The 25348-nt window shown below is 38.8% G+C and overlaps 1 protein-coding gene across 1 annotated transcript in view; it reads left to right on the top strand.

Annotated features, from left to right (window-relative positions):
- Nucleotides 1-808: 808 nt before the first annotated feature.
- FAM193A (family with sequence similarity 193 member A) overlaps nucleotides 809-25348 on the top strand; it is a 52610-nt gene continuing 28070 nt past the window's right edge. The window contains exons 1-7 of the mRNA XM_074148313.1: nucleotides 809-868; nucleotides 3595-3840; nucleotides 9782-9948; nucleotides 10217-10384; nucleotides 13350-13584; nucleotides 16892-17016; nucleotides 21059-21203. Of these exons, the coding sequence (XP_074004414.1) occupies nucleotides 3751-3840; nucleotides 9782-9948; nucleotides 10217-10384; nucleotides 13350-13584; nucleotides 16892-17016; nucleotides 21059-21203 (930 nt within the window). The 5' untranslated portion in view covers nucleotides 809-868; nucleotides 3595-3750. The remainder of the gene's footprint in view (nucleotides 869-3594; nucleotides 3841-9781; nucleotides 9949-10216; nucleotides 10385-13349; nucleotides 13585-16891; nucleotides 17017-21058; nucleotides 21204-25348) is intronic.

The raw sequence follows: 25348 nt of genomic DNA on the forward strand, positions 1-25348 counted from the left end.
AAAATAAAGTAATTGACTGGCTTTATTTCTCCTCCCATTTTATTTTTTTACCTTTTTTTTTTTTTTTTAAATCAAATGCCTTTTCAAGTCAGCGTGATCTAGGGCTTTTCATTGTCACTGACTTGAATTTTTATGCTGTCTTCACTTTACTCTTGTTTTAGTGCCCTCAATTCTGTATGAAAACACTTGGGGCTTATGAAAGGCACTTCATTGATATCTGGTATAGGCTCTGTAACACTTGTGGAGAAACAAGGTATAGAAGAGAACACTGAGAGATTTCTGTATGAATTATAACCTGGGGCAGGAAAAAGGCTGCTGCAGCTGAATAGCTGAATGTCATTTGGAGGCTTGCTGTGGAAGAGTCTTCCTGGTTAACACTGCATATTTTTCTAAGCAGTATTGTATTCAACTTTCAAAAGGCAAGAATCTTTGGTAATTGTCTCGATTCACAATAGAAGTTTAAAAGCTAAATGCAAACAATCAAATACAGAAGGAAAAATGTAGTTTTGTTTATGACATCTCTTTTTTCCTGTATCAATTCTTTCATCTTAGAGTTGCATTCCTAATAAAACAGCTATAGTGCAAAAGTTTAAAATACGGAAATTGTAAACTTTTGCAATAAAAGTTCTACAGATGAAAAAGTTTACAAAGGGCTTTCCATCTCTGCAGTCAGTCATTCAAGATTCAAAAGATGTTTTATCAACCCGCAGATGCAGGGGAAGGTGGTGGTGTTTAATTTTTTTAATCCTCTTTCAGCATTAAACTCAACTCTTGTAACCAATGTACTTTTAATTTTTTCCAGGTTTCGCTAAATGGTACACAGTTTACAGACAGTTCTGTTGGATCAGAGTTCACAGGTGTTTCTCAGGTATGTGCTGCCAAATTTTGTGGGTGTACCTGATAGCAATAAAATAACTTATTAAACAGTATTAAACATACTAGAGAAAACCCTTCAAAAAGATCTGCATCTCTGTTTGAGATTGGACTTGGCTAACTGAAGTTGGTTTCTGATGACTTCACTGCTTTTTAAAGCTTGAATTATGAAAGCTACTATTTCTAAAGTCAAATTTTATTGTTATAATAAGCTTGAAATTGGGCATAGACATAGAAAAAGCTATGCAGTTTTATGGTAATAAAGTTATTCTTGGAAATATATCTAAATACATAGCAGAGATGCAGTTATTTCTGTTCTGACTTGTCCTACTTCCAGCTTTAATTTATGAATGTTCTATCTGAACATGTTTCAGAGAGAAAGTGAGATGGGGTGTTTTCTTGCAGAGATGCATCACACATTTTTTTTGAAGCCTGACTAGTAGAAAGATATCTTGCTTTTCTCTGATTACACTGAAGGCACATAGAAATGTATTATGTGACCTAATTCCAAGCTCATCTAATTCAGGAAAACTTTACTGCTGCTGTTGAAATGGTAGCATGAATAGTCACTTCGTTTCTCATCTTTTAAATGAGTAAGAAACTGTAATTCATAGTTTTATTGTAGTATGACAAAGCCATAACAGGAATCTGAGATGCTTATGGTCTAGATCTTGTCAAGGTTCTAAATGTCAATCTTGTTAGAAATAAACTGCTTAGAAATTTTCATTCTTAGCAGTTGATTTGCATCATGTTCTAGGAACCAAGTGCTTTCTCGGACTTGAACTTCAAATCTGTTGTAAATGCAGGCCCAGTTGGGAGATTTTTAGGGTTTTACTGAGTCTGTGAGTTGGCCAGAATTAAGATTGTTGTTCCTGCTGTATTTGCCATGGCTTTTTTAATGATCATGGTGCAACTTTAAGCAAATTACACATCTAAGTCTTAAATTCAAGAAGTCCTTGCAGCGTGATTGCAGTATGTTTGCCATGACCCTTACCTTTGCAAAAGAGAAAGTGCCAGGTTGTTTTAACTTCTGAACTTTTACATTTTTGTCCTTTGCTTTTCATACTTGTTGAAAGATGTCCTGCAGATGATTTTCATAAGGATTTGTCTGCAATAGCTATAAAGATGTCATCATTCCAACAGGGACTTAATCTGGCTTCAAAAAATGAATTTTAACAAGGAAACTTTCAGGGCAAAGGGGATGAGCAGCTATGGCTTCCTGCATGCAGGGTTTTTAGTGTTAATAAGATCTGCAGTTGAGTGCAAGTCAGCCAAGAGTAATGTCTAACTTGAAAAATCTGTTTGTGCTTGTACAAACAGCCTTTCAGGAGGCAGATTGAGTCTTCCTTCATGAGACTGTTTTCTGAAAACCTGCAGCAAATACCTGGAGAAATTGTGTTCTTTTTCTTGCCTTGGTGCTTAGGTGTGAATTCTTGAAGTGGCATTGGAGCAGATTAGCTGTTCTTACAAAATCTCTTAACTTAAATTTCTTGTGAACTTCTGAAAGATAAGATGATAGTTGTGGAGATGAATTCAGTGTGTGTCTTATTCTGATGTCTACAATTCTCAGTTTTTCTTTCCATATTACTGAGTCTGTCAGCTTTATAAATGCAAAGAATCCCAAAATCAGAGTTTGTAATGCTCTACTGTTTCTCTTTAGATGTCAGCAACAGGGAATTGATTTGTTGTTGCTGTGAAGACAAGAAGAGAGTTAGTGAATTGTGTTATAGCTTGAACTAGTCCTTTGCCCTAACGAACTTTTCACATGTGCTTGTGCAGTTCAGCCCTACAAGATCTTTAAAGCAATATTTTTGTTAGTATTCAGGTTGGAGCAGTATCTAGAGGGATGCTTGAGTGACTTATTAATGACTTATTTATATTTTGCCTTTGAGAAAGAATTTAACTATTTTGAGGCTTACATAGAAGCTGTTGCTAATTAAGGCAGAGCTAGTACCTGTAATATAATCGGGCAAATCTGTGATTCTGCCACTGCAAGATGTTTTGTTCCATTCATTATAACTTCATTTATGTCTTGTGAAGTTGGGTTCTGTTTGATTTGTGCTGCTTGACTTGTTTTTGAGTATCAGTCTTGGTGAATAATCAGCATTTTGTGACTGAACCATAATCTCATGCACAGTAGCATCTTGGAAGAGAAATTAGGTTTTGAACTGCCTCTGTCCTCTTAAGTTACCAACTCTACTTTATTCAATAGCTAATAGTGGATTTTAAGACCCTACTGATTGGTTTTGTTAAAAACGAGTTAAGCTTCTATTTTGTAACAAGCTTAGCTGAGTCTTTGTTTCGGTTACTATTGAAGAAGGTGACACACAACTTCAAAGAGCGGTTATTTTCCTTTTCACCTGTAAAAATAACAACAGGAAAAGGAATTGCACTATCCCTTTTTTATTTTACTTACTAGATTATTGCATCTAGGCTGAATTATTTTAAAGCAGAAGGCTGTAGTCCGTGCTCCCTGAAAACATTACTTTTTAAATAGGAGAGTATTCATAATCAGAATTTTTTGTCATGTGGGATCAAGACTGATCAAGAGTTTGATCTTGGGACACTCCAAATATTCACCATTTAATAGTGACCGTTAAAATATGAGAGTTCGGTTTTTTGTTGTTTTTATTATTATTTTTTTTAAATCTTACAATAAGGTAGGATTTCTGGTACATGTTCTGTGAATAACCAGTTATTTATCAAAACATTTGTTTGTAGACACCATTTACCTTTGGCTTGGGCCAAAGGGCACCATATACAACTGGCGAGCATTGTCTTCTATGTAGAAGTGAACGAAAAGATACTTCGCTTTCAGAGAGCGGAATAAAAAATTCTAGCAAAACAGCACTTTCCACATCTCCAAAAGCAAACAATATGCTGCATCTTCCACTGTGGGTGTGCCCAGACTGTCGAAGAACAGTCGAAAAGGAGGAGAGGCATGCAACAATAGAGCAATCTCTTGTGGTAAGTTGAAGTACTTCAGTAGACTAAGAAGAAGCATTATGGGCTGAATGGTACTTTGTATTTTGGAACCACTTAAACTGTAAATGCTTAGAAAGTATCTTAGGAGATTTTGAGTTGGTTTTCCTATGAACTAAACCGAACAGACAAGTTGTTCCAAAACTAAGGAAATCCCGTTCTGAGTTTCGGATTTTTGAGTAAAGCAAGTCTTGGATTTGTTTCTAACCTTTCTTGTGCCCTTTTAATTTATTGGATCTCATACTTTGTCCTTTCCCCTTTTACTTAAATTCTGTTTTTTCTACTCTTACCAAGGCAACTTTAATCATTACACCTCTTTTCTAGTCTCTGTCTGCTCCTGTGTATTTTTCCTCCGTTCGTGAGGTAAACTATTTGAATTTTTCTTTTTCTTTCAGTATTGCTCTGAATCACTGCAGTTGCACAGGCACCTTCCTGCATGTCTCTGAATTTTGTTGTCTTTTCTTTACTGTTTTTTTTTTAATAAAGAAGCATGACTTTGCGTAGTATGCATATATCAGTTTCTTGTTCATTGTTGTAGCACAATAAACACCTGATTTAATATAGTACATGGTGCTAATATTTCAAGCTGTGATTATTTTCTAAATTGTTAAAATATATTTTCAGTTGAGAATTCAACCTCACGTAAGGACTGTGCTCAGTGTAGCAGAAAGATAGAAAAAGTTCATTAACAGCTCCAGCAAAACTCCATTACAAGTAAACTATGCTATACTGCAGAACCAGATCTTCACAACTGATCTGGGAAGCTACATACTTCCGATAATTGGCAGCACTATAGATTCCAGTTGATATCTCCTTGTAGAGAGCTAACAGACTGTGCACAAGCCCACAGGCATATACAGATCTTTATTTCAGTAAACAAATTGGTGTGAAGAAAGATTGTCTTTGTATAGCGTATTTAAACTCGGTTAAAAGCACAGTTAACGGTTTTTTGTAAGGAAAAGTTTAATGTATCACTTGTATACAACTAGTGTTTACTGATATTCTTGCTGTTAACAAGGGTTAGTAAAATTAACCAAGAGAGATTAGATCTAAGGGAGTTATACAACTCCTTAGAGTTGTATAACATCCTTTACAAGATGGTACAACTAGGCAGGATGTGCCAGAAAGACCACGTCGCCGCAAACCTGGCATCACAACTAGTTCAAGAAGGAAAAGCAGAAGGGTCATCGTTGTGGGTGACTCTCTATTGAAGGGGGCAGAGGGACCAATATGCCGTCCTGACCCGCTTCACAGGGAAGTCTGCTGCCTCCCTGGGGCACGGGTCAGGGACGTGTTGGACAAAGTTCCTGCTCTAGTCAACCCTTCTGACTATTACCCCTTTGCAGTTTTTCAGGTAGGCAGTGATGATGTATATAATACATCCAGGAAAATAAAAACAATCATAAAGGACTTTAAGACACTGGGAAAACTGGCTGAGGGATCAGGGGCACAGGTAATTTTTTCAGCAATACCCTTAGTTGCAGGAGGAAATCCTGAAAGAAATAAAAAGGCAACTGCGATAAACAAGTGGCTCAGAAACTGGTGCCATCACCGAAATTTTGGGTATTCTGAACTCAGGGAATTTTATATGGCACCGAGTCGGATAGCAACAGATGGAGTACACCTGTCTCAGAAGGGGAGAAAGATACTGGCAAGTGAGTTGGCGGGGCTTGTTGAAAGGGCTTTAAACTAGGATCGAAGGGGGAGGGGGTTAAGCATAGGTTGAGCAGAAAAAAACTCAAAGAGAGCCTTCAACCTGCCATCTCAGCTAATAAGTCGGCCCCTTTAGGCACCCAGCTGAAGTGCCTTTACACAAATGCACGCAGCATGGGGAACAAACAAGAGGAGTTAGAGATGTGCGCACGCCTCCAGGGCTACGACATTATTGGCATCACCGAGACGTGGTGGGATGGCTCTTACGACTGGAGTGTTCGAATGGAGGGTTACAAGCTCTTCAGGAAGGACAGGCTGGGCAGAAGGGGAGGGGGTGTTGCCCTCTATGTCAAGGACCAGCTGGAATGTATAGAGCTTCACCTGGGGATGGATGAAGACAAGACAGAGAGCTTATGGGTCAGGATTAAAGGGAGCACGGGGGCAGGTGATGTTACAGTAGGAGTCTGCTACAGGCCACCAGATCAAAGTGACAGCGAGGATGTGGCCCTCTACAAACAGATAGGGGCAGCATCGCGCTCACACGCTCTGGTCCTCATGGGGGACTTCAACCACCCCGACATCTGTTGGAAGGACAACACAGCAGAGCACAGGAAATCCAGGAAGTTCTTAGAATGTGTCGACGACAACTTACTTCTGCAAATAATAGAGGAACCAACGAGGAAAGGAGCAGCGCTGGACCTTGTCCTCACCAACAAGGAGGGGCTGGTCGGGAATGTCAAATTCAAGGGTAGCCTCGGCTGCAGTGACCATGAGATGATAGAATTCAAGATTCATAAGGCAGCAAGGAGGGTGCGCAGCAAGCTGGCTACCCTGGACTTCAAAAGAGCAGACTTTGATCTCCTGAGAGATCTGATTGGTAAGGTAGTGTGGGAAAAAGAACTGGAAGGGAGAGGGGCCCAAAAAAGCTGGGTGGTATTTAAGGATTGCCTCCTCCAAGCTCAGGAGAGGTGCATCCCAAAAAAGAAGAAATCGGGCAAAATAGCCAGTAGGCCGGCGTGGATGAACAAGGAACTGCTGGACAAACTCAGGACCAAAAAGGAGGCCTATAGAGGGTGGAAGCAGGGAAAGGTAGACTGGGAAGAATACAGAGAAGCTGTCCGAGTCACCAGAAACCTGATCAGGCAAGCGAAAGCCCAGGCAGAACTAAATCTAGCCAGGGATGTGAAAAATAACAAGAAGAACTTCTATAGATATATCAGGGATAAAAATAAGACGAGGGAAGCTGTGGGTCCCCTCCTGAAGGAAACGGGAGACCTGGTCACCCAGGATATGGATAAGGCTGAGCTACTGAATGACTTCTTTGCCTCAGTCTTCACTGGCAAGGGCCCTAACCACACTGCCCAAGTCACGGAGGGCAAGAACAGGGGCTCTGGGAATGAAGAAGCACCCACAGTACAAGAAGACGAGGTTCGAGACCTCTTAAAGAACCTGAAGGTGCATAAGTCCATGGGACCTGATGAAATCCATCCACGGGTCCTGAGAGAACTGGCGGACGAAGTTGCTAAGCCCCTCTCCATCATATTTGAGAAATCGTGGCAGTCTGGTGAAGTTCCCACTGACTGGAAAAAAGGGAACATAACTCCAATATTCAAAAAAGGAAACAAAGAAGACCCGGGAAACTACAGGCCGGTCAGTCTCACCTCTGTGCCTGGCAAGATCATGGAGCAGATCCTCCTGAAATCCTTGCTAAGGCACATGGAGAATAATGAAGTGATTGGAAACAGCCAACATGGCTTCACCAAGGGCAAATCGTGCCTGACAAATTTGGTGGCCTTTTACAATACTGCCACATACTTGGTAGACAAGGGCAGAGCGACTGACGTCATTTACCTGGACTTATGCAAAGCATTTGACACTGTCCCGCACGACATCCTGGTCTCAAAATTGGAAACTCATGGATTCGATGGATGGACCACTCGGTGGATAGGGAACTGGCTGGATGGCCGCATCCAAAGGGTTACAATCAATGGCTCAATGTCCAGGTGGCGGCCAGTAACGAGTGGTGTTCCGCAGGGGTCGGTACTGGGACCAGTACTGTTTAACATCTTTGTCGGTGACATGGACAGTGGGATAGAGTGCACCCTCAGCAAGTTTGCTGATGACACCAAGCTCGGTGGCGCAGTTGACACGCTGGAGGGAAGGGATGCCATCCAGAGGGACCTAGACAGGCTGGAGAGGTGGGCTCGTGCAAATTGCATGAAGTTCAACCAAGCCAAGTGCAGGGTCCTGCACCTGGGACGTGGCAACCCCAGGCACAAATACAAGTTGGGTGGAGAATGGCTGGAGAGCAGCCCCGAGGAGAAGGACTTGGGAGTGCTTATGGATGAGAAGCTCAACATGAGCAGGCAGTGTGCACTGGCAGCCCAGAGAGCCAACCGTGTCCTGGGCTGCATCAGGAGAAGTGTGGCCAGCAGGTCTCGCGAGGTGATTCTGCCCCTCTACTCTGCGCTCGTGAGACCCCTCCTGGAGTACTGTGTCCAGCTTTGGAGTCCTCAACACAGAAAGGACATGGACCTGTTGGAACGGGTCCAGCGGAGGGCCACGAGGATGATCAGAGGGATGGAGCACCTCTCCTATGAAGACAGACTGAGAGAGCTGGGGTTGTTCAGCCTGGAGAAGAGAAGGCTCCGGGGAGACCTTATAACAGCCTATCAATACCTGAAGGGAGCCTACAGAAGAGCTGAAGAGGGACTCTTTGTCAGGAAGAGTGGTGACAGGACAAGGGGCAATGGTTTTAAATTGGAAGAGAAGAGATTTAGATTAGATATAAGGAAGAAATTCTTTACAGTGAGGGTGGTGAGGCACTGGAACAGGTTGCCCAGGGAAGTTGTGGATGCCCCATCCCTGGAAGTGTTCAAGGCCAGGCTGGATGGGGCTTTAAGCAACCTGCTCTAGTGAGAGGTGTCCCTGCCCATGGCAGGGGGGTTGGAACTAGATGATCTTTAAGGTCCTTTCCAACTCTAGCCATTCTATGATTCTATGATTCTATGATTCTATACTGGTAGTCTGATGGTAAACTCATCATAGAGCATTCAAAGCATAGCAAGACTGACGCACCTTATCGTTCAATTGAGTCAAAATTTTTGCCATATTTAAGCTCAGCTTAATGAACTAGTAAAGAAAAAGTGTCCTGCAAGTGCAAGGATTTGCTTCCTAAATGTTTTGTTAAGTTATAGATACTCCAGGTGAAATAAAAATTTGCAATATCTTTTTAATTTGGCAACTCTTTTCTTATTTTAAGGGGAACTTCTAAAAGCAAGCAGCAAAAGGATTTTCAAAGTTGAGAAAAAGCACTTAAAAAAGCAACTAGATAGATTAGGTGGCTAGTCAAATTAGAGAAACCAACTGGGGAAAAAAAAACCCACATGAACTAAAAAAATTATCTTATCAGTTGCTGCAAGTCAGAGCTATAGATGCTCCTGTGTTCAAGTTGCTGTTGCTCTAATTACCTGGTTTTGTTTGCCACAGCACCATCCCCAGTAGCTCATCTTGCTGTTGGTGGCAAGTCCACACAGGTTTGTTTTTACCTGTGTCTGCATCCTGCTCCAGGATCTTGGGTAAAGCACAAAAAAACCCCTCTTTAGTCGTGCTCCTGAAGCGGGAGACCTCTCCGCCAGGTGCCACAGAAGGTTGGTGGCAACCTGAGGAGGGTGCAGGACAGAAGCATGGTATGTACTGGGGCTGGAGCACAGAGAAGGGAGAGAGACGGGAGACCAAAAATACCAGCAGCCTTGGAAGAGAGGTTTGTCATCTGCTAGTACTGAGCAGCACTGTGCACAGGAGGTAGCATCTATTCCCAATGACAGCAGCTTTCTAACATCCATTACTGTGAAGTAATATGTCTGGCTGTTATAAACAAGGAGATTTTATGCTTTTTGCTAGAAGGGATTGTTAAACTACAGAAGCCAAACATACTGTCAAATAGAGACTGAAGAGTTATTACTAGTTTATGATTAATCATGGATGATGCAAGCCTTCCTTGAGCTTAGTTCATTGTTTATGCTGGAGTACATAAAGGTGATAATTATAACCAACATACGTTGGTTATTAGAAATGAAACTATATCCTTGGTTTTCTCAGTCCATCTCTTGCGTTTATTAGGCTTTTTGAAGGTATATTCTTTGTATGTAGTTGAGTGTCCTCCCAAAATATATTCAGCAGTAACAATTGCAACATGAATATTTACCTACATGTTAACATGTGAGACTTCTACCGTACAAACTGAAGGCTACCTGTATTTTTTTTCTTTAAGAGCCAGGATTTCCTTTTGCACGTGCCTCTTGGAAACAGTGGATCACAGCAGGAATCTGTAGGAGGAGGAAGAATAACTGTTGGTGCACAGACGGTGCCTGCTGCAGATCTTAGCAATTCCTCTCCTTCAGACATAGCATGCAACTGTGAGGCCTGTAATGAGCGCAGGTAAGAACTGAATTCCAACACAACAGCATGATGCCTGTAGTCAGACTGTTGGCAGTGTTGTAGCTTATTTGTTGGTGTATGCTTAAACTCTTTAGACAGACTATCTGACAATATCAGTAACTTAGGGATGGCAGCTTTCATCCAGTTTCATGCTTTATTTTAGGCATTTTCAGATTTATGTTGTTTTTCCTGAAGAGCATCTTCAGAATAGTAGGAATCAATACACCTGTGTGATGTACAGAGTAATTATTTTTGTCATTATTTGCAGAGAAAATTCAGCAGAGCCTGAACGTGAACCTCAGCAGCTTCAAAATTACTGGTCAGAAGTAAGATACATGGTTCGGTGTATATATCGCCAAGCTGGGACCCCTTTGGCAGATGACCAAGACCAATCTTTGGTACCAGATAAAGAAGGAATGAAAGAGCTGGTGGATAGGTATAGTATTTTGAAAAATACCTATGAATTGCTAAGAGGATTTTCAAAAGTAACTTTTAAGTTGTTTGGAATATTGCTTTTTAATAGAATGTTATTTACCATCTGTAAGTCTGGTGGCTTGGAATGACTGCCTCCACTAGAATGAAAAGGCAGAACAGTCAATTCCATTTCATGCAGATTTTTAAGTGCTAGATTGAATGCATAGGAAGCTATTAAATTCTTATGCAGTTTGCAATAGGAATATTAATGTATTGGACTAGAGGATCTCTAGAGGTCCCTTCCAACTCTGACAATTCTGTGATTCCATGATTATGGAAGGGTCCTAAAATCTTACTCTTCAAAAGACCTTAAAAATGATTATTAATACAACACTGTTTAGTTTGAATGGCCCCACATGAAAATCTTACTTTGTTGAACTAACGTGAGTTATACTAGTGCTTGCATCATACTGTAGTTGTAACAGTTAGAAGAGACTTTTCAAACAAAAAAAAGTAATATTGGCCCCAAAAAAGTAACATTGGCCATCGATCACTAGCTGAGGTAGGTTCCAAGAACTTCTCATTTCAGAAGTTGAAAAGATAGCTTTTCTAGGTGTGAAGTTGAAGATGTGCTTATTGAGTTCCTCAATTGTGGGTTTTTCCCTTTTGAGAACAGTGTGGCTGTCCTTAAAGTGCTCCAGGAGGTTCATCGCAGTTTCTGTCTGAGTGTGGGGTCAAGGAACAGTTGCCCTCCTTGGGTCTGTATGTACTTAATATACTAAGGTCTGACCAGTCTGAACTGTAGCTCTTACGTGGAGTTTCTAGTTGAAGCGTAATTCTGGCGAGGTAAAGAAACTTTTGAAAGATTATAGTAATCTAGCATTGCTCTTTGACTATACTCCTGAAGCAGAGTTAATAGATAATTAAATAAGCTTATTGCACTTCTGTTATATAAAACCTGTGTGTTTGATTTTGAACAGGAGCTGTGTAAAAGTAAAGTAATGTAGTATGCCTCCCTATTAGTCACACTTTGTTTACTTAAGTGATTGAAACATGCAACATGAGTTTTGAAATCAAAGGTGCTTAAATGTTACATAGTGTGTAGGTAATTAAAACTGAATCGCAGCTAAGATGGTTGTTGATTTTTATGCAGTTTCTCTTTAATGGAAAAATTTTGGAAGTTGGAACACACTGTGTACCTTTCGTGTGCACTTAGGAGCTTTGATTTCTCTGGAACTGTTTTTCACTTTTGAGAGATTATTAAAATACAAATGCAGAAACAGGATCTCAAAAAAGGAAACCTTAAATGTCAATATGATTATTTTTTTTCATTCAAGTTCTTTGTGGTCTTCGAAGTATGAAATAAAATTAGGATACTGTGGTTGAGCAGACACCAGTGTGTCCAGTCCGTGGTGCAAATGTCATGCAAAATTTTTCAACAAAGCTAGTCAATGCAGGTATTGAAAGTGTAAAAACCAAACAAAGAAAACAAAAAATCCCAAACAAAATGTGTAGGTAGCATGCCAAAGATCATGCTGCGTCCAAGTAAATCTATGTTTAAAGGGCAGAAATTCCTAATTCCACGCTCAGCTCTGTTAGACATAGCTGGCAAGAAATGGACTGTCTGGTCTTCTTACTTGAAAATACGTAGTGGTGCCAGGAACTGCCCCTGTTGTATGCTGGAGCACTTTATGGCGATATGATGGCACTCTGTTTTGTGAGTGGTGAGGGAGGAGCCGGGACTAGATAGCAGCAGTCTTATTCATTTAAGTATTTACCAAATCCTTTACTTGTTCCCCACCGCCCTGCGCTGTAAAAAAACCTGAGGCAAGTGCTTAGGACTTTAAATGCTAGAATTTCATTCTAAAATGCTTCAAAGCAGTCATCATGCTCAGTTTTCTTATGTGCGAGGTGGTTCAAACCCATGTCTTATTCTAAGAGAGTATCAGACCTAGCCAGCTGTATGTGGTCCTTAGCGGGAAGCACTGACCCTCTTTGAAGCTGTGTCTTACAGTGACAAGCCTTGCAGGTATTGCGTGGCTGAATAGAGTGCATGGAGGGCAGTATGGTTCTGGACCTTCAGTGTTAGTGTGCTTCCCTGGGACAAATGAGACACAAATTCTTGTCTCTATTCTAGATTTAAAAAAAAAAAAAATTTAAAAAATACACCAGTAATTATTGCAGTTAGGCGCTACCACAGCAGAGTGCCCTAAGTCATGTTCGTTGAAGGATGTTCTCTGTGGCCCTGTGAATCCCACACCTCTGCTATGCAGTGTGGCACAGCTTTAGTAAAAGGTGCAAAAAATGTCCTTGTACAGAAGATCTGCAACTTGGGGTAAAGAACTCCCAATGAAGGTGAGAAGGAGTTTCATAATGAATGTATTAAAAGCTTGGTAATTGTATAAGAAAAAAAAGTAATATCTTCTTTCAGTTCAGCGGAGCAACTGAAGGGTCCCCCAAGCAGTCACCAAGTCCAGTCTGGTTAGTATGTATTTAGGCATGTTCTGGCTGGCTGCCTAACAGGTCAAACTCCTTTAATGGCTTTAGGTAAATGCCTGTCCTTCTACAGGTTATTTATTTGGCCTAGGTCTGGCTGTTCCGACTGGGACGTTTGTTAGGGCTGTATGTAAGAATGTGGAGAAGTTGTAAAGAAGCTCATCTGAAGAGTTTAGGTTGTCTATAGGGTTGTATGCAAATTGAGTAAAGGTTTTTTATCTCACAAGTTGAAGTGAAATACTGAAGTGAAATTCATTTGTTCCTCAGGTGTACAAGCATCCTAGTCCCAAAGCTACACAGGAGCTCAGTTCCACAGTGTAAAAGTAGGGAACTGGACTGTGTTCTCCCAGATTTAAGGTCGTTCTGTAAACCCTAGCCATTGTTTCTATTTGATGATGATAACAGTAACTGATAAATATTTTTAGGAAGGTGAAAATTGTTGATTACATGTATTTATTTTTTTTATTGTCACAAATATTGTAAAAATACAGGCTTTGTGAAAGAGACCCATATCAGCTTTACCAACGGTTGGAACAGCAAGCTAGAGAATATGTGCTTGAAATGAAGGTTCGTCTGCTCAGACACTTGTCATTGGGATCTAAAGTTGCATCAACATTAGCAATACAAGGGCCACCACAGGCACATCAGTTCATCTCACTCCTACTTGAAGAATACAGTGCACTCTGTCAGGCAGCATGTACAATCAGCGCGTTTCTAGTCACTCTGGTAAGACCAAAAAAATAACCTATATATATGTATTTGCTAGGGTTAATGCTAGCAGAGCTGTTCTGGGCTCTTTCAGGTATATTCTGTGGTTTGTAAAACATAAGGCGTTTTGTGTGTGTGTGTGCGCGCGCGTGCTTGGAGACAGGGAGATTCTGAAAGTGCAAATTTAATTATTCAGAAATACAGATTAAGCATCTCTTACAGTGATGTAAGAACTGATGAAATTATCTTTGGTTTGTAAAGAAAAAGGTGGGAAGATGTTTGTGGCAATTATTCTGAAACTAATCTTCAAGCAGATCTACAAAATTTTAGATAATGCCTTTGAAAATGTGTAAAACACTTCTGTATTAATCTTTACTGGTCTCTTGACACCATGTTTAAAGGATACAAAATTTTATGTGTAGCACTAACTTAGATCGCTTCAATGTTCAGTTTTTCTGTTCCCTTATAAACAAGAATGGCTGCTTGAAAAGATGATCTCTTGGCTCAGAATTATCTCTTAGGTTATTTATTATTTCTAAAGTTCTTGTTCTTTCTTAAATGCTTGTTTTGTCAACTGTTTGTGATGTTAGACTTGGGATTATATTGTCAGGTAGAAAATAAGCAAAAGTCTTAAAAATATCTTCTTGAGTAATTGTCCAGCATGAGTGAGTAAAACATTAAATAAATTCTGTAACTCTACTTGTTTAAGGGCTGAGAAGGTTATTAATCCTTTTGGTTTTTTTTTCCCTGTACATCCTTTGTTAATGTCCTTATCCTGTGCATCTCTCTTCTTGTGAAAACTTCGTGCAAGCCAAAAAAAAAAAAGTGGATAAACTGGTAAATTTGGGGTTTATTGCCAATTAGCTGAAAGTGACTGTCTAGGTATATAAAGAGGGGGAAAGAACAGGTGGTAACAAGACTGTGATGGCCACAGGTGAGAAGGATATAAAATGGAGAGGAAACAGTGTCATTAATTGGGTAGGACTGTTAGTAAAATTGAACTGGCAAAGCAGGAAGATGTTTCTATTAAGGAACTTGACAATATTTGGTGGTTTTTTTCTGTTGTTAGTGCTCTGTATTTGCTATTTTCTGTATTGTCTTCCCAGCTTAATCACTTAGATACAGATGTGAGGTTACTGCCATCCCCAGTTTATTGGCTGCTTTTAATAGTCACCAAGTCTCTAACAAGGTGCTTGAGAGAAGATTGTTCTCCAGGTTGATTTGCACTGGAACTTAGAAATGTGTTCAGCTGAAAAGCGGATGGATTGCCAGCTGAAAAGCGGATGGATTGCAGTACAAATGTTAGCTTTCTCAAAGTAGATCTGCCAATAGTGAACTCATTAGTGCCAGAATTACATAGCTGATCAGAAAATAATATTTTAAAATTTTTCCCCTTGTTATTGTCATGAACTAGTAGTCATGAAAACTTAGCAGGTATGAAAGATTGAGATGATGACCATGAAGAGACAGAACATGCTTGAACTCCCTGATCTACCCCCTTTCTGACAAAATTCAAAGTATAATAACATTATTATTCTCCTTTAAAAAACAAAACACAAAATACCCCAGACTTCTCTTACCCTTCCCTTCTGCAGTAAAATGTCTTTCTGCTAAGCTATGATACTCAAACTGAAATGTGAGAATGTAGGATACTGTCTCTTGTCATACATTTCTTAGATTTATTAAATAACGTTTTCAGAAAATGGAGTAGTATGTCACAGCTTTCAGTACAGGTAGCAGGGTCAACAGCCTTTTCAATGTGCATGGCTGTTTTCTCTCAAGATATCAGTGCACTATGAAAGAAGGAATCTTTTCAACTGAAATATATAAAAGGCAGTCAAGGTCTCTAAACTTAGTGCAGCCTTTCTTTTAAAGGTAAAACCTTTGCACGTAGCATGCTGTACAAAGTCATATAATGCCTTGAACCTCCACCTGTGAGGAACTAATTTCTCAATGAAATTATGAACAGTTGTCCTTCCTTTCAAAGGAATCCAACTAACTAGCGAAGTTCAAGAGCAGGAACTAAAGCCTTGTGCCCACCAGGGAATCACAGATTAAACTGAGAGGAAGCTGGAAAGTCTGTGGTCAGTATAGAAGAGTCCTTGAGCACGCAGTATAGCAAACTAGAAGGGAAAACTTACCTGGTATTTCTTTGTGAGAAATATTGTACTCTGCTCAATCTGATATACGAGATAAGCGTTGATTGCTTTGTTCACAGCATAATAATGGAAAATGCTTAGGTCAGTCTTTCTCACTGTTGACTCTTGAGAAATTATTAGCAGCTTACAGAAATTTTAAATATTTTGAAGTCATAAGTAGTATAGTAGTACAGAGAAGTAGTATATGTGTCTTGTGCAACTCGGGGGAAAAAAAACCTACCCAGTCTTCTTAAATAATAAAACTCCAAACTTGTTTCTTTTTTTGAATACTGATAGTCTTGTATTTAGGTCTGATACAAATATCTATTTGGTTTTTAACACACTATGCTTAATAAAACTTTGAAATTCCAGAGTATTCTGGTATTTCTGGGTACTCAAGGTTATAGTGTGTATGGCTCACTCACTGATCTGATAGCCAGAACACTTCATTTTGTCATGTGGAGGAGTCCTGGTACAGAAAACCTGATTACTGCTGGCTGTATGTGGGAAAACTTACTAACTTGAAAAAATATTATACCTATCTTTGATTCTTGTGCTTTGATAATAATAAATTTAAGTTTTAGGACTTGAAAATACATACAATTATGTGTTAAATAACTTCAAATAGAAAAACATTTTGCTTACTAGAGAAGTAAGCTGTTGGTCTCTTTTCTCTTTAGAAAAATTTGTTTTTGAAGCTGTGCTTGGAGAGAACTGTTTACTTGATTTATGTCTGTTTTGAATAAAGACTGTAGCTTGCCATTGTATATGTGCCTGTTACTAGATAAGTTCAAAGAACTGAAGAATGATCAGAGATAGACAATTATTTGACAAGAAAGCCTAAGAATAACTCGTTCAGATCATAAAATACATCTTTCAGTGCAGAAATCGATGGAAGCTTTCAATACCATAGTCTGCTTTTTCTTTTTTTTTTTTTTTTTCTAATCCATGACAATTTAGAAAAACAAGGAATGAAGCTATGGCTATTCAAGTCATTAAAGAATTACTTAAATCGTGTGGTTCTGGGTAAGATCAGAGCTGGATAATCCAGCCTGTACGTTGGAAACGATTTAAAAAAAAAAAAAAAAGATTCTTGTCTCCAACAGAATTTTTCTTTTTCTTTTTTTCTTCCAAATTTTCTAACCCTGGCTTATTTCTGTTTTTTGTTTGGTTTGGTTTTTTAATAGGAAAATGAACATTTGAAGAAATTTCAGGTGACATGGGAATTGCACAATAAGCATCTGTTTGAAAATCTGGTATTTTCTGAGCCACTCCTACAGAATAGCTTGCCAACGTTGGTGTCACAGCTAAGGTAGAGTTTAACTTTTCTTTTCCAATTTAAAGGAGAAATCGAAGCCCATGTTTGCAACCACAGTGTTTTAAAAAAATAAATAATCTCTGCTGCTTCTGCAATTTAATAGATGAAAATCCTTCTTGTTTTGTCTTGAAAACAGTGTTGTTGATTGAGTAGGCTGCTGTCATAACTTGCTTGTTGGAAGAATTACTACCCTAATCTGCTTACTTGGAGGTTACCTAGTAAAGTGACAGCATCCTATGAAAATACTGATGGCATGACTGAATAGTATGGTTTTCACTTGTCACCAGGCATTGCTACTGCCTCTACAGCTCTACAAGCGATTTAAGGCCTCAATGCCTTCATGCTTCCCATAGTGCACAAGTAACTTAGCTGTTTTAAGCAATCTTTTCATTGGAGAAAGCAAAAGAAACAAAATCCCTTGCTATGTGCTTGCAGGTCTGATGTGTGTTTTGTCAGCATGGTTGCTCTGCTTGTAACTTGTGTACCTGCAAAGAGTTTGGTCTTTATCTTAAATCCAAACCTTTTTTTAAGTACAGCCATGGATGGTTTGTGTTGGTCTCTAAATACTGGTTCTGATGAGGAGACATTTATGCTCTGTGTACATGTGTATTTTAAAGGTATTGTCTTGGGGATTTTTCCATGCTACAGGAGCAGTTTAATTCTGTCACAAGAGATGTTGCTCACAGTGAATAAAGAAATTTCTGAGTTCTCCTTTTGCTACTAGATACTAGGAAGGAAAGCAAGAAAACGTAAAAGATCTTAATTGTCACTGAGCTCAGCAAGAAGTCCAAGGTCCCTTAGAATAGCTTGTCTGATATGTTTACATGAAACTGGGTTGATACTGAAAGGCTTTTTTTTTTATATTCTTTTTTTTTTTTTCCTCTCTAGGCAGGTAATTCTGTTGCGATTTTCAATAGTGTGTTGTTCAGTTGCATGTTTTCCCTGTGATCTGTGTTTGACTTGCTGGTACCACTGTCACTGATGCTGTATCCCTCAGTCAGCTCCATGCTTTCTGACAAGGCTTCTCTGCGTCTCTTACTCATGCAATCCTGGCTACATCAAGACTGCTTATATATTGCCTTCATCTGCAGAGATTGGAGTGGTCCTAGTGAAGCTTATTATCATTTCTTAACAAAAGTATTGGGTTGTTTTCATTTCTGCGTTGTTCTCAAGTGCTACTGCGATTAAAGTCTGAGCAACAGAAGATGTTTCTCTGCAGAACTTCACTGTAGTGACAGCTGCCTTCAAGGCTTAAATATGATGAAATCAGAATCTCTTCCTGCAGGAGTTTCTTTTCCAGTACATCTGTGTTCGCTGGATAGAAACTGTGGTTTTGCCTAGATTGATGAGCCTTTCTGAAAGGAGCGGCTCAGCATGAGCTTCCCATTTCATGATTTCTAGTTTATATAGTGTGTCTCCTTTTTCTGCGTTTTCTGCGTTAAAGATAGATTAGGGCTGTTTTCATGGACTCCCAGGATTTTCCTGCTGAGTTTTCTGGGTCTGAAGTAAGAGAATTGGGTAGCCTTCCCTGAGAAATTTTTTTGGAGGATAATCTGCCTTCCATTAAGAATTGGTGGATGAACGTTTGATCAGAGGCCTCATATGGAGAAGCAGGAATCAACCTAGTCCCCTGATCATTTGGTCACTAGAGAGCCATTTGCATGCAGTAGAGAAGGTGTTGTCAGTGTCTCTTTACAAAAGAGCATTGGTCTCGTCATTTTCTCTTCCTGAAGAAGAAATGTGAAACGATATTTTGGCATCACAGCTTTGCTTAGATTTTGGATGTTCACCCTTTCTCTCACCCCTTATTGAAATCGCTAAATCTTTTGTATGTTTCTGGCTTTTTCAAAACTTATAGTTGATGTGCTGTGATTAGTTCCAAGGACGCTTAGTAGATGTCAGATTAGAAAAGATGTTCATTTAAGGACGTTTAAACACAGCAGTCTTGTGGAGATGGTTGTTACTAGCTGATACGAGGTCAGCTGTGTCAGTATTCCACAGGACTAGTCATCTACTCAGGGTTAACTACCAGGGTCTTAATCTGTTGTGTCTTGTTCTGCTACTCAGTCAACACCTCTGGTTTGTTTAGGAGGCGCACTCAGTTGTACAATCTGCAGACCAGCTGTAAGAGCTGTCCATATGCTTATCAAGAGTTAATTAATCAGCAGGGCTTCTAGAGCGGAAACAGCATTTCATAAGGCAGTATTTTTGTAATCAATATTTAAGGAAATCCAGTCCTTTGATAGGTTAATGACCAGTACTTCCTGATGAAGGTGTCTACATGAAAGGTTTCTTAGAGGTTGCATATCTTTCTCGGGTTAAGATGCTTTTGATTGCATGCAACCGCTGACATGCCTCCTACATTCAATAGACTGCTTTATTGGGGTTTGGTAATGAAGTAACTAACTGATACCTGGAGCTTTTCTGTCCTCTTTGCTTTCCCTGAATGGGATGGGACCGTGTTCAGCTTACACGCACAGCTGTAAGCTGTTGCATTCAGTTAACTGTTACATTCAGTTAAATGCTGTTGGCCAAAAATTTCTGGGTTCTTGATCAAGATATGCAGGCATACAGTGGTATCTATGTCAACAAGTATGCCTTGGAAGATTCAGTTACTGTAAACTAAGCAATTCTTGTTAATTTTTATATATGTGTGATGCTTTTTATTACCTTTTCTTACTCTAGTCCAGGAGTATATTCCACCTCTGTTTATAGGACCAAAATTTCACCTAGATTGTTGTTTCATACTTGCTTTAGAGCATGAAAGCGTATTTACTAGTAGCACATTAATCTTTACTCAAGAGTTGCAATAAAAACTGAAAGTGTAAATGCTGTTGCATTGCTAATCTAAGTTTTAAAAAGTTGAGTTCTTTTGCCTCTAATATGAGAGTATATTTTAAAAAGATTTTGTGCACAGCTAGTGTTTGAAAGAAGAGTACTACTCGATAGCAGTTATGAGAGCAAACTCTTGACTTATGTACAGAAGGATCAGAATTTCACATAATTGCTTAATACCTGAAACACAGGCTTCAAGAAGAGCAGTAAACTGTGATATAGTAACAGGAATTGACAGAAGTCCCCTCCCTGAAATGCTGTAACTGGCCTTAAATGTCAAGTTTTGAGATGCTTAAATTCTGCTTTTTGGTACTAGGCTTGACTCACTACACAATGTCTGTACCGAACTAACTACCAACCACTTTCCTCTTACTGAGTAGGAGAAATGTTGAAAAGCTTCAGTTTATTTGTGTCAATTTACAGATCATTACAATTCGATGTGCTTTAAACACACATTATGGAGTAGAATTTTGTCTTTTTATTTATTTCTGAAGTCAAGATTTTGGGAGTTTGCTTATTTAAGTGTTGTTGTGATGATCTGCTCTAATCGATTTTAAAGGAATTTGCTGTACAACAAGATTGTAGTAGAAAGGAAGGTAAAACAGTCTTCTGTTTATGGGGCTCCTTATGGAGACAGTCATCAGTGAATGGCATAACCACATTCTGAACTTGGTGCCGCTCGAGTGATAGTAAATGCATGCAACCAAATTATCTCACTTGCCTCATTTTACAGCACTTTTCCCAGCTGGAACTCCAACTCGTCTAGTAATCTTTTTAGCAGTGATCATGAGATTTCTGATTAACAAGCTTCTGGCTTTATTTTTACCATATAGCTTTTCAGTAAATAGTCAACGTGTATATTTAGCCCATAAAATTTGGAAGGATAAAATATATCAAGCAACAAAATTTGAATAAATACGGCTCAGTAGGTTTGACATTTGGTTGCTCGTGGGAAAGAGGCTCTAGAAATGTTGCACTTCCCACATTCTTGCTATTGTTGGTTACAGAACATTGAAACAAGTAGTTGTTGGATATTTTTTTTAAATGACTAAAAATACTCAGTTTTGGGATACAAGCAGCAGTGTGGGCCTAGGTGTATCAATAACTGCGCTTTAACAACACTTTTTGGGCTGGCAGAACTTAAAAGCATGATTTTTCAGTGAAATGTCTCTTCTGTAACAAGTGCTATTTGAACTTTTAGGCTTGGAACAACACACGATTCCTGTAGTGAAGATATGTACAGTACCTTGCTACAAAGGTATCATCAGCTGGAACAGGAAATGGGTCAAGTTGCTGAAGCATGGCTTGAATGCCAGAAAAGAATAGATGATTATGTTGATGAACAGGTAAGAATCATGTAAACAGTTTCAAGACTGCTTATGCAGGGAGCAGCCAATGCAAGGCTGTGCCTCCTGTGAAGAGTTTCTTTGATATTTTTATCCAGAGCTTTGAAACAACAAAATGTAATTTTTTTTCATTGATGTCAGTCTTTTAGAATAGAAAGGAACACTACCATATCAGTATGTAATAGTGATTGTACAGAAACATCTTCAGATTGTTGAAGCAAAGTGTTGTGCTGTTGTTTAGAGATAGTCTTTTACCATTTTTTAATTACTTTAGCTTGTAAGTTACCCATAGCACAGTAATCTGAAACTTTATTTTGTAGATATCACTAGGAAAAGGAAAACAAAACAAAAACAACCCACCCCACAAAAGACCCTGTTTCCAAAAGAATAGTCCCACTAAATGAATTTCAGAAGCAGAGATTGCTTTCAAAAACTATTGCATGTTGCATAGTGTGATGATGACCTTTGTGCAACTGTCAAAATCAGAACTCCAGAGTCTTACTTCAAAAATATTTGAGGATTCTGAAGTTCCCCTTTTTTTAATTAAGTATATGTTTGGACTGCTTATTCTTCAGAGTTTGTGTATGTTTCAGAAAGTAAAGGAAATAATTACGTTCTTTTGCTGACTCGTACATTGTCAAGAGCTTAATTTTTGGAAAAATAGCAGTTTATTTTGCAAGTGGTTGTTTATGCTTTCCCAAAATTGCTTTTTGTCTCGTGTTCAAAGAACTTGAATTTTTTAAAAGCACCTCAGGATAATGCTTTGAATACTGTTTAGTTCCATCTTCAGTATACTAGAAGAAAGAATGTCTTGAAATAATTGAAGATACAGAATTTTATGGAACTTTTCTTGTATTTTGAACTTCAATGAGCATTAGGACTATGGAGGTCCAATATGCAATTTAGTAATGCCATGTTACTCCTATAGATAACAAACATATTCACAAGTCTTGTAGGACACTGTAAATGTCCTTCAGAGGCTGTTCCCTGTGATGAAGATTTAAGTGAACTTTAACCACTAATTCCACTACCTTCAAGATGGAAACAGACATAACTAATTTTATTTTTAGAGATTGTTCTATATTTGGGATCTACATCTGTGAGCAATGAGTTACAAAGCTTTCTCTTGGTCTGGCTGCTTTTATGCACCTAAATATTTGATGGCAGCTCAGTAAAACTTTATCTTGTCACGTTTTTGTGCTACTATAAGTCTACTTCCCCATGGTGTTGAGGGTGTCTGATACTGTCCTTCCAGTAAGAAAGGGACCCCAGTTCGCTTCTTATCATTCACTTTTTCCAAAAGATGAGACTTCTGTGGAGTCACATTTGTATCAGGCTTCTGACTGGTTGATCTGCACCACTTCAAAATCAAGTCTTAACTGATAGTTCTGGTTTTTTCTGTCCCAAGTGACCATGCAACTGCCACAAGGGCTGTCTTACAGCATTTTTTTTTTTTTTTTTAATCTGCACATTGAAGCTTCTATCCTGATGCAAACAGAAACTCTTCTTCCATTTGGGGAAACTTAATATGATGATTTTTTATTTCCTAATGATCAAAACGAAAACCTGCAATGGGGGTGTGTAGGGGAAAAAATTTAAGCCTTCACATTTTAAAGGAGATGCTGGTATTGGTGTTTATATGTAGAAAAAGTAGTTTCATAATTACGTCTTTAACCCCGTGTTGGTGATAACCTGTGGTTCTACTGTCTTGATCAAAAATACCTCATTCAGTATGACCATCTTACCTGAATTTGCACTGATATTTCTGTGAACAAGGTAGAAATCAGAAAGCCTGGCTACTCTGGAAACTGTAGATCTTAAAAGTGGATGCATGTTCATTATTAAGCCTCTTGGCTTAACAAAATTGTGAGGTTTTATTGCTAGTGTTTCAAAGGTTAGAACACAGACCATCACAGGAGAACTTGAGAATGATCCTTGTTTGTCTACTGTGGGACTATACCCAAAATTTCAGACAGAGCATCAGCAGAGATAATTAATGGACCCTCCACTACGGTGTATTATGTTACTTGGGGAAAAAATTGAAATAGCTTTTGCAAGCAATACAAATACTACTTTTTTTTTTTTAATAGTGTGTAAGACAGCTGTGTTATGTACAGACATGTAACTTAATACACTGCTATTGTGTGTGCTATGCGTGTATGCTGTGATAAAACTAAGAATAAGGATTAGTTCATATGAGCACCTGTATTCATCACATGTTAAAACCTGAGGAAGATGTTTAGGGTATTTGAAATATAGGAGAGTTTAAATGCATGCAGCCTGTACCTCCAGATCCTGTTTTTCTTACCAAAATTAGACTACATTTAACTCAGGAGGTCCTAGATATATCTGGATCATTCCCATAAGTAATGGTTAGATAGTCATATGTACTTTGTGTGAAAGTGTTTCCTTTTTTTTTTTCTTTTTATGGCTGGCTCCCACAGAAGAAGGGAATACAGGAGTATGGGAATGCCTTTGCCCAGCTCCACAAGAGCCTGGGGAGAGCTTGTTTTTATTTGTACTTTTTGTAACAATCCTGGACAGCTTAATAGAAAAAAATACGAATAGAATAGAAAAAATAGAAAAAATATTGTACGCTCGTAATTGTTTTTTATCTTTATGGTGGCTGTATAAATAATTGAAACACTTATTATTTTTGGGTGCTAAGAGTTTGTGATAAGAGGAATTATTTTTATTACTTCTAGTGAAACAGGCTAGAAAAGAGTTCAGATTCACAGGTGGAATTTGGGATGCTGAAATGTACTATTCACATTTGATGCAGAGTTTAAAATTTGGAAGCAACAAGCATCCTGTGATACATGTATGAACATCAGAGTTCTCACAGGTGATCTAGTGGTAGGTGTCAGTTCTGACCAAACTGCTGGCTTGTTTCACACTTAAATCTATTTTGGAATGGAAAAGTATGCGTTCAGCTGCCCGTCTTTATCATGTCTTGTCTGATGGATCTCAATTACTTTTAGCCTCAAATAGACAGGGAGGAAGCAAGAGGGCGGTAGTGGACCCCTCTCCTCCATTGGGGAACAGTGGTAGCATATTCATTGCAGATGTGCAAGACTAGTGTAAATTTTTCCTTCTGATGGCATTTGAATTTATCTCCCACTCCCTAGCAGAATTCTTGGGCATGAATCACGTGGTTTGTATTGCAGCTGCTTTGCTCTTCTGAAATAAATATTCATTGGGGAAGAGAAAGAGGGGAGAGAAGTGTTTCCCTATTATTTATTGAATTAGTAACTTAAGATATTTGCAGACACAGGGTTTTGAGAAGGCTGCAAAGCTGGAAGTGGGAAAACTTTAGCTTCAGCCCCTGTTCCCATTAATACTCAAGAGTACCAAGACTTAAATCATGCTGTTTTCTGTGACAGTTTCTTGGCAGGCTTGAGTAGGCAGCTCCCAGTTAATGCACTGGCTGTTTTAAACGTCATTCTTTGGCATGAAAGTCTTCTCTTAAAATGTACAGTGGATGTAGGTGCCTGTCTTTGATGGTGAGGATTCAGCTAGGTGGCAGGACACCTAAAACAGTAAGTGTTGCTGTGTTTAAATATAGCTTGAAGGTGCTCAGAAGCTGATAGTACAGCCAGGATGAAATTCCTGATGTGCTTGGCTACAGACTCTGCAGTACGTTTTAGTGTGTCTTAAGAAATGGTACCAATGGTTCAAGAATACTTCATGCATGCTATTTTAAAAAAAAAAAAAAAAATGCACAAGATTAACTAATTTTTTGATGTTAATTTAACCTCATAGGAGCAGGGGAAATCAAAATCCACAGTAGTAATTAGAATTACATGCTGCTGATTGTTTCAGGAATTCATTAGGCAAAACTTTACCACTTAATACTGTTTCAGATCCCCAGCTTACAATTTCATTTTCCCAAGTTAAATAATGATAATAGCAATAAGGCACTTAGGTTAATAATAAGATTTTAAACTTCTGATCAAGTATGAATTTCTGAAGGTATGCCTTTGAAAAAAAAAAAGATTGCTAGTGGTATAGCAAGCTAAGGTCCAGCAGGTTGACATATCTTTATGAGCAATTTGTTATATTCTATAAGGTGGTAGATTTTCTTTTATTAATTAGGTAAAAGAAAAAAAGAACTGTAAAAGATAACCTAGGTAGTTGTTTTTCCT

Source organism: Numenius arquata, chromosome 5 (genome assembly GCF_964106895.1).
Source record: "Numenius arquata chromosome 5, bNumArq3.hap1.1, whole genome shotgun sequence".
Classification (NCBI taxonomy): domain Eukaryota; kingdom Metazoa; phylum Chordata; class Aves; order Charadriiformes; family Scolopacidae; genus Numenius; species Numenius arquata.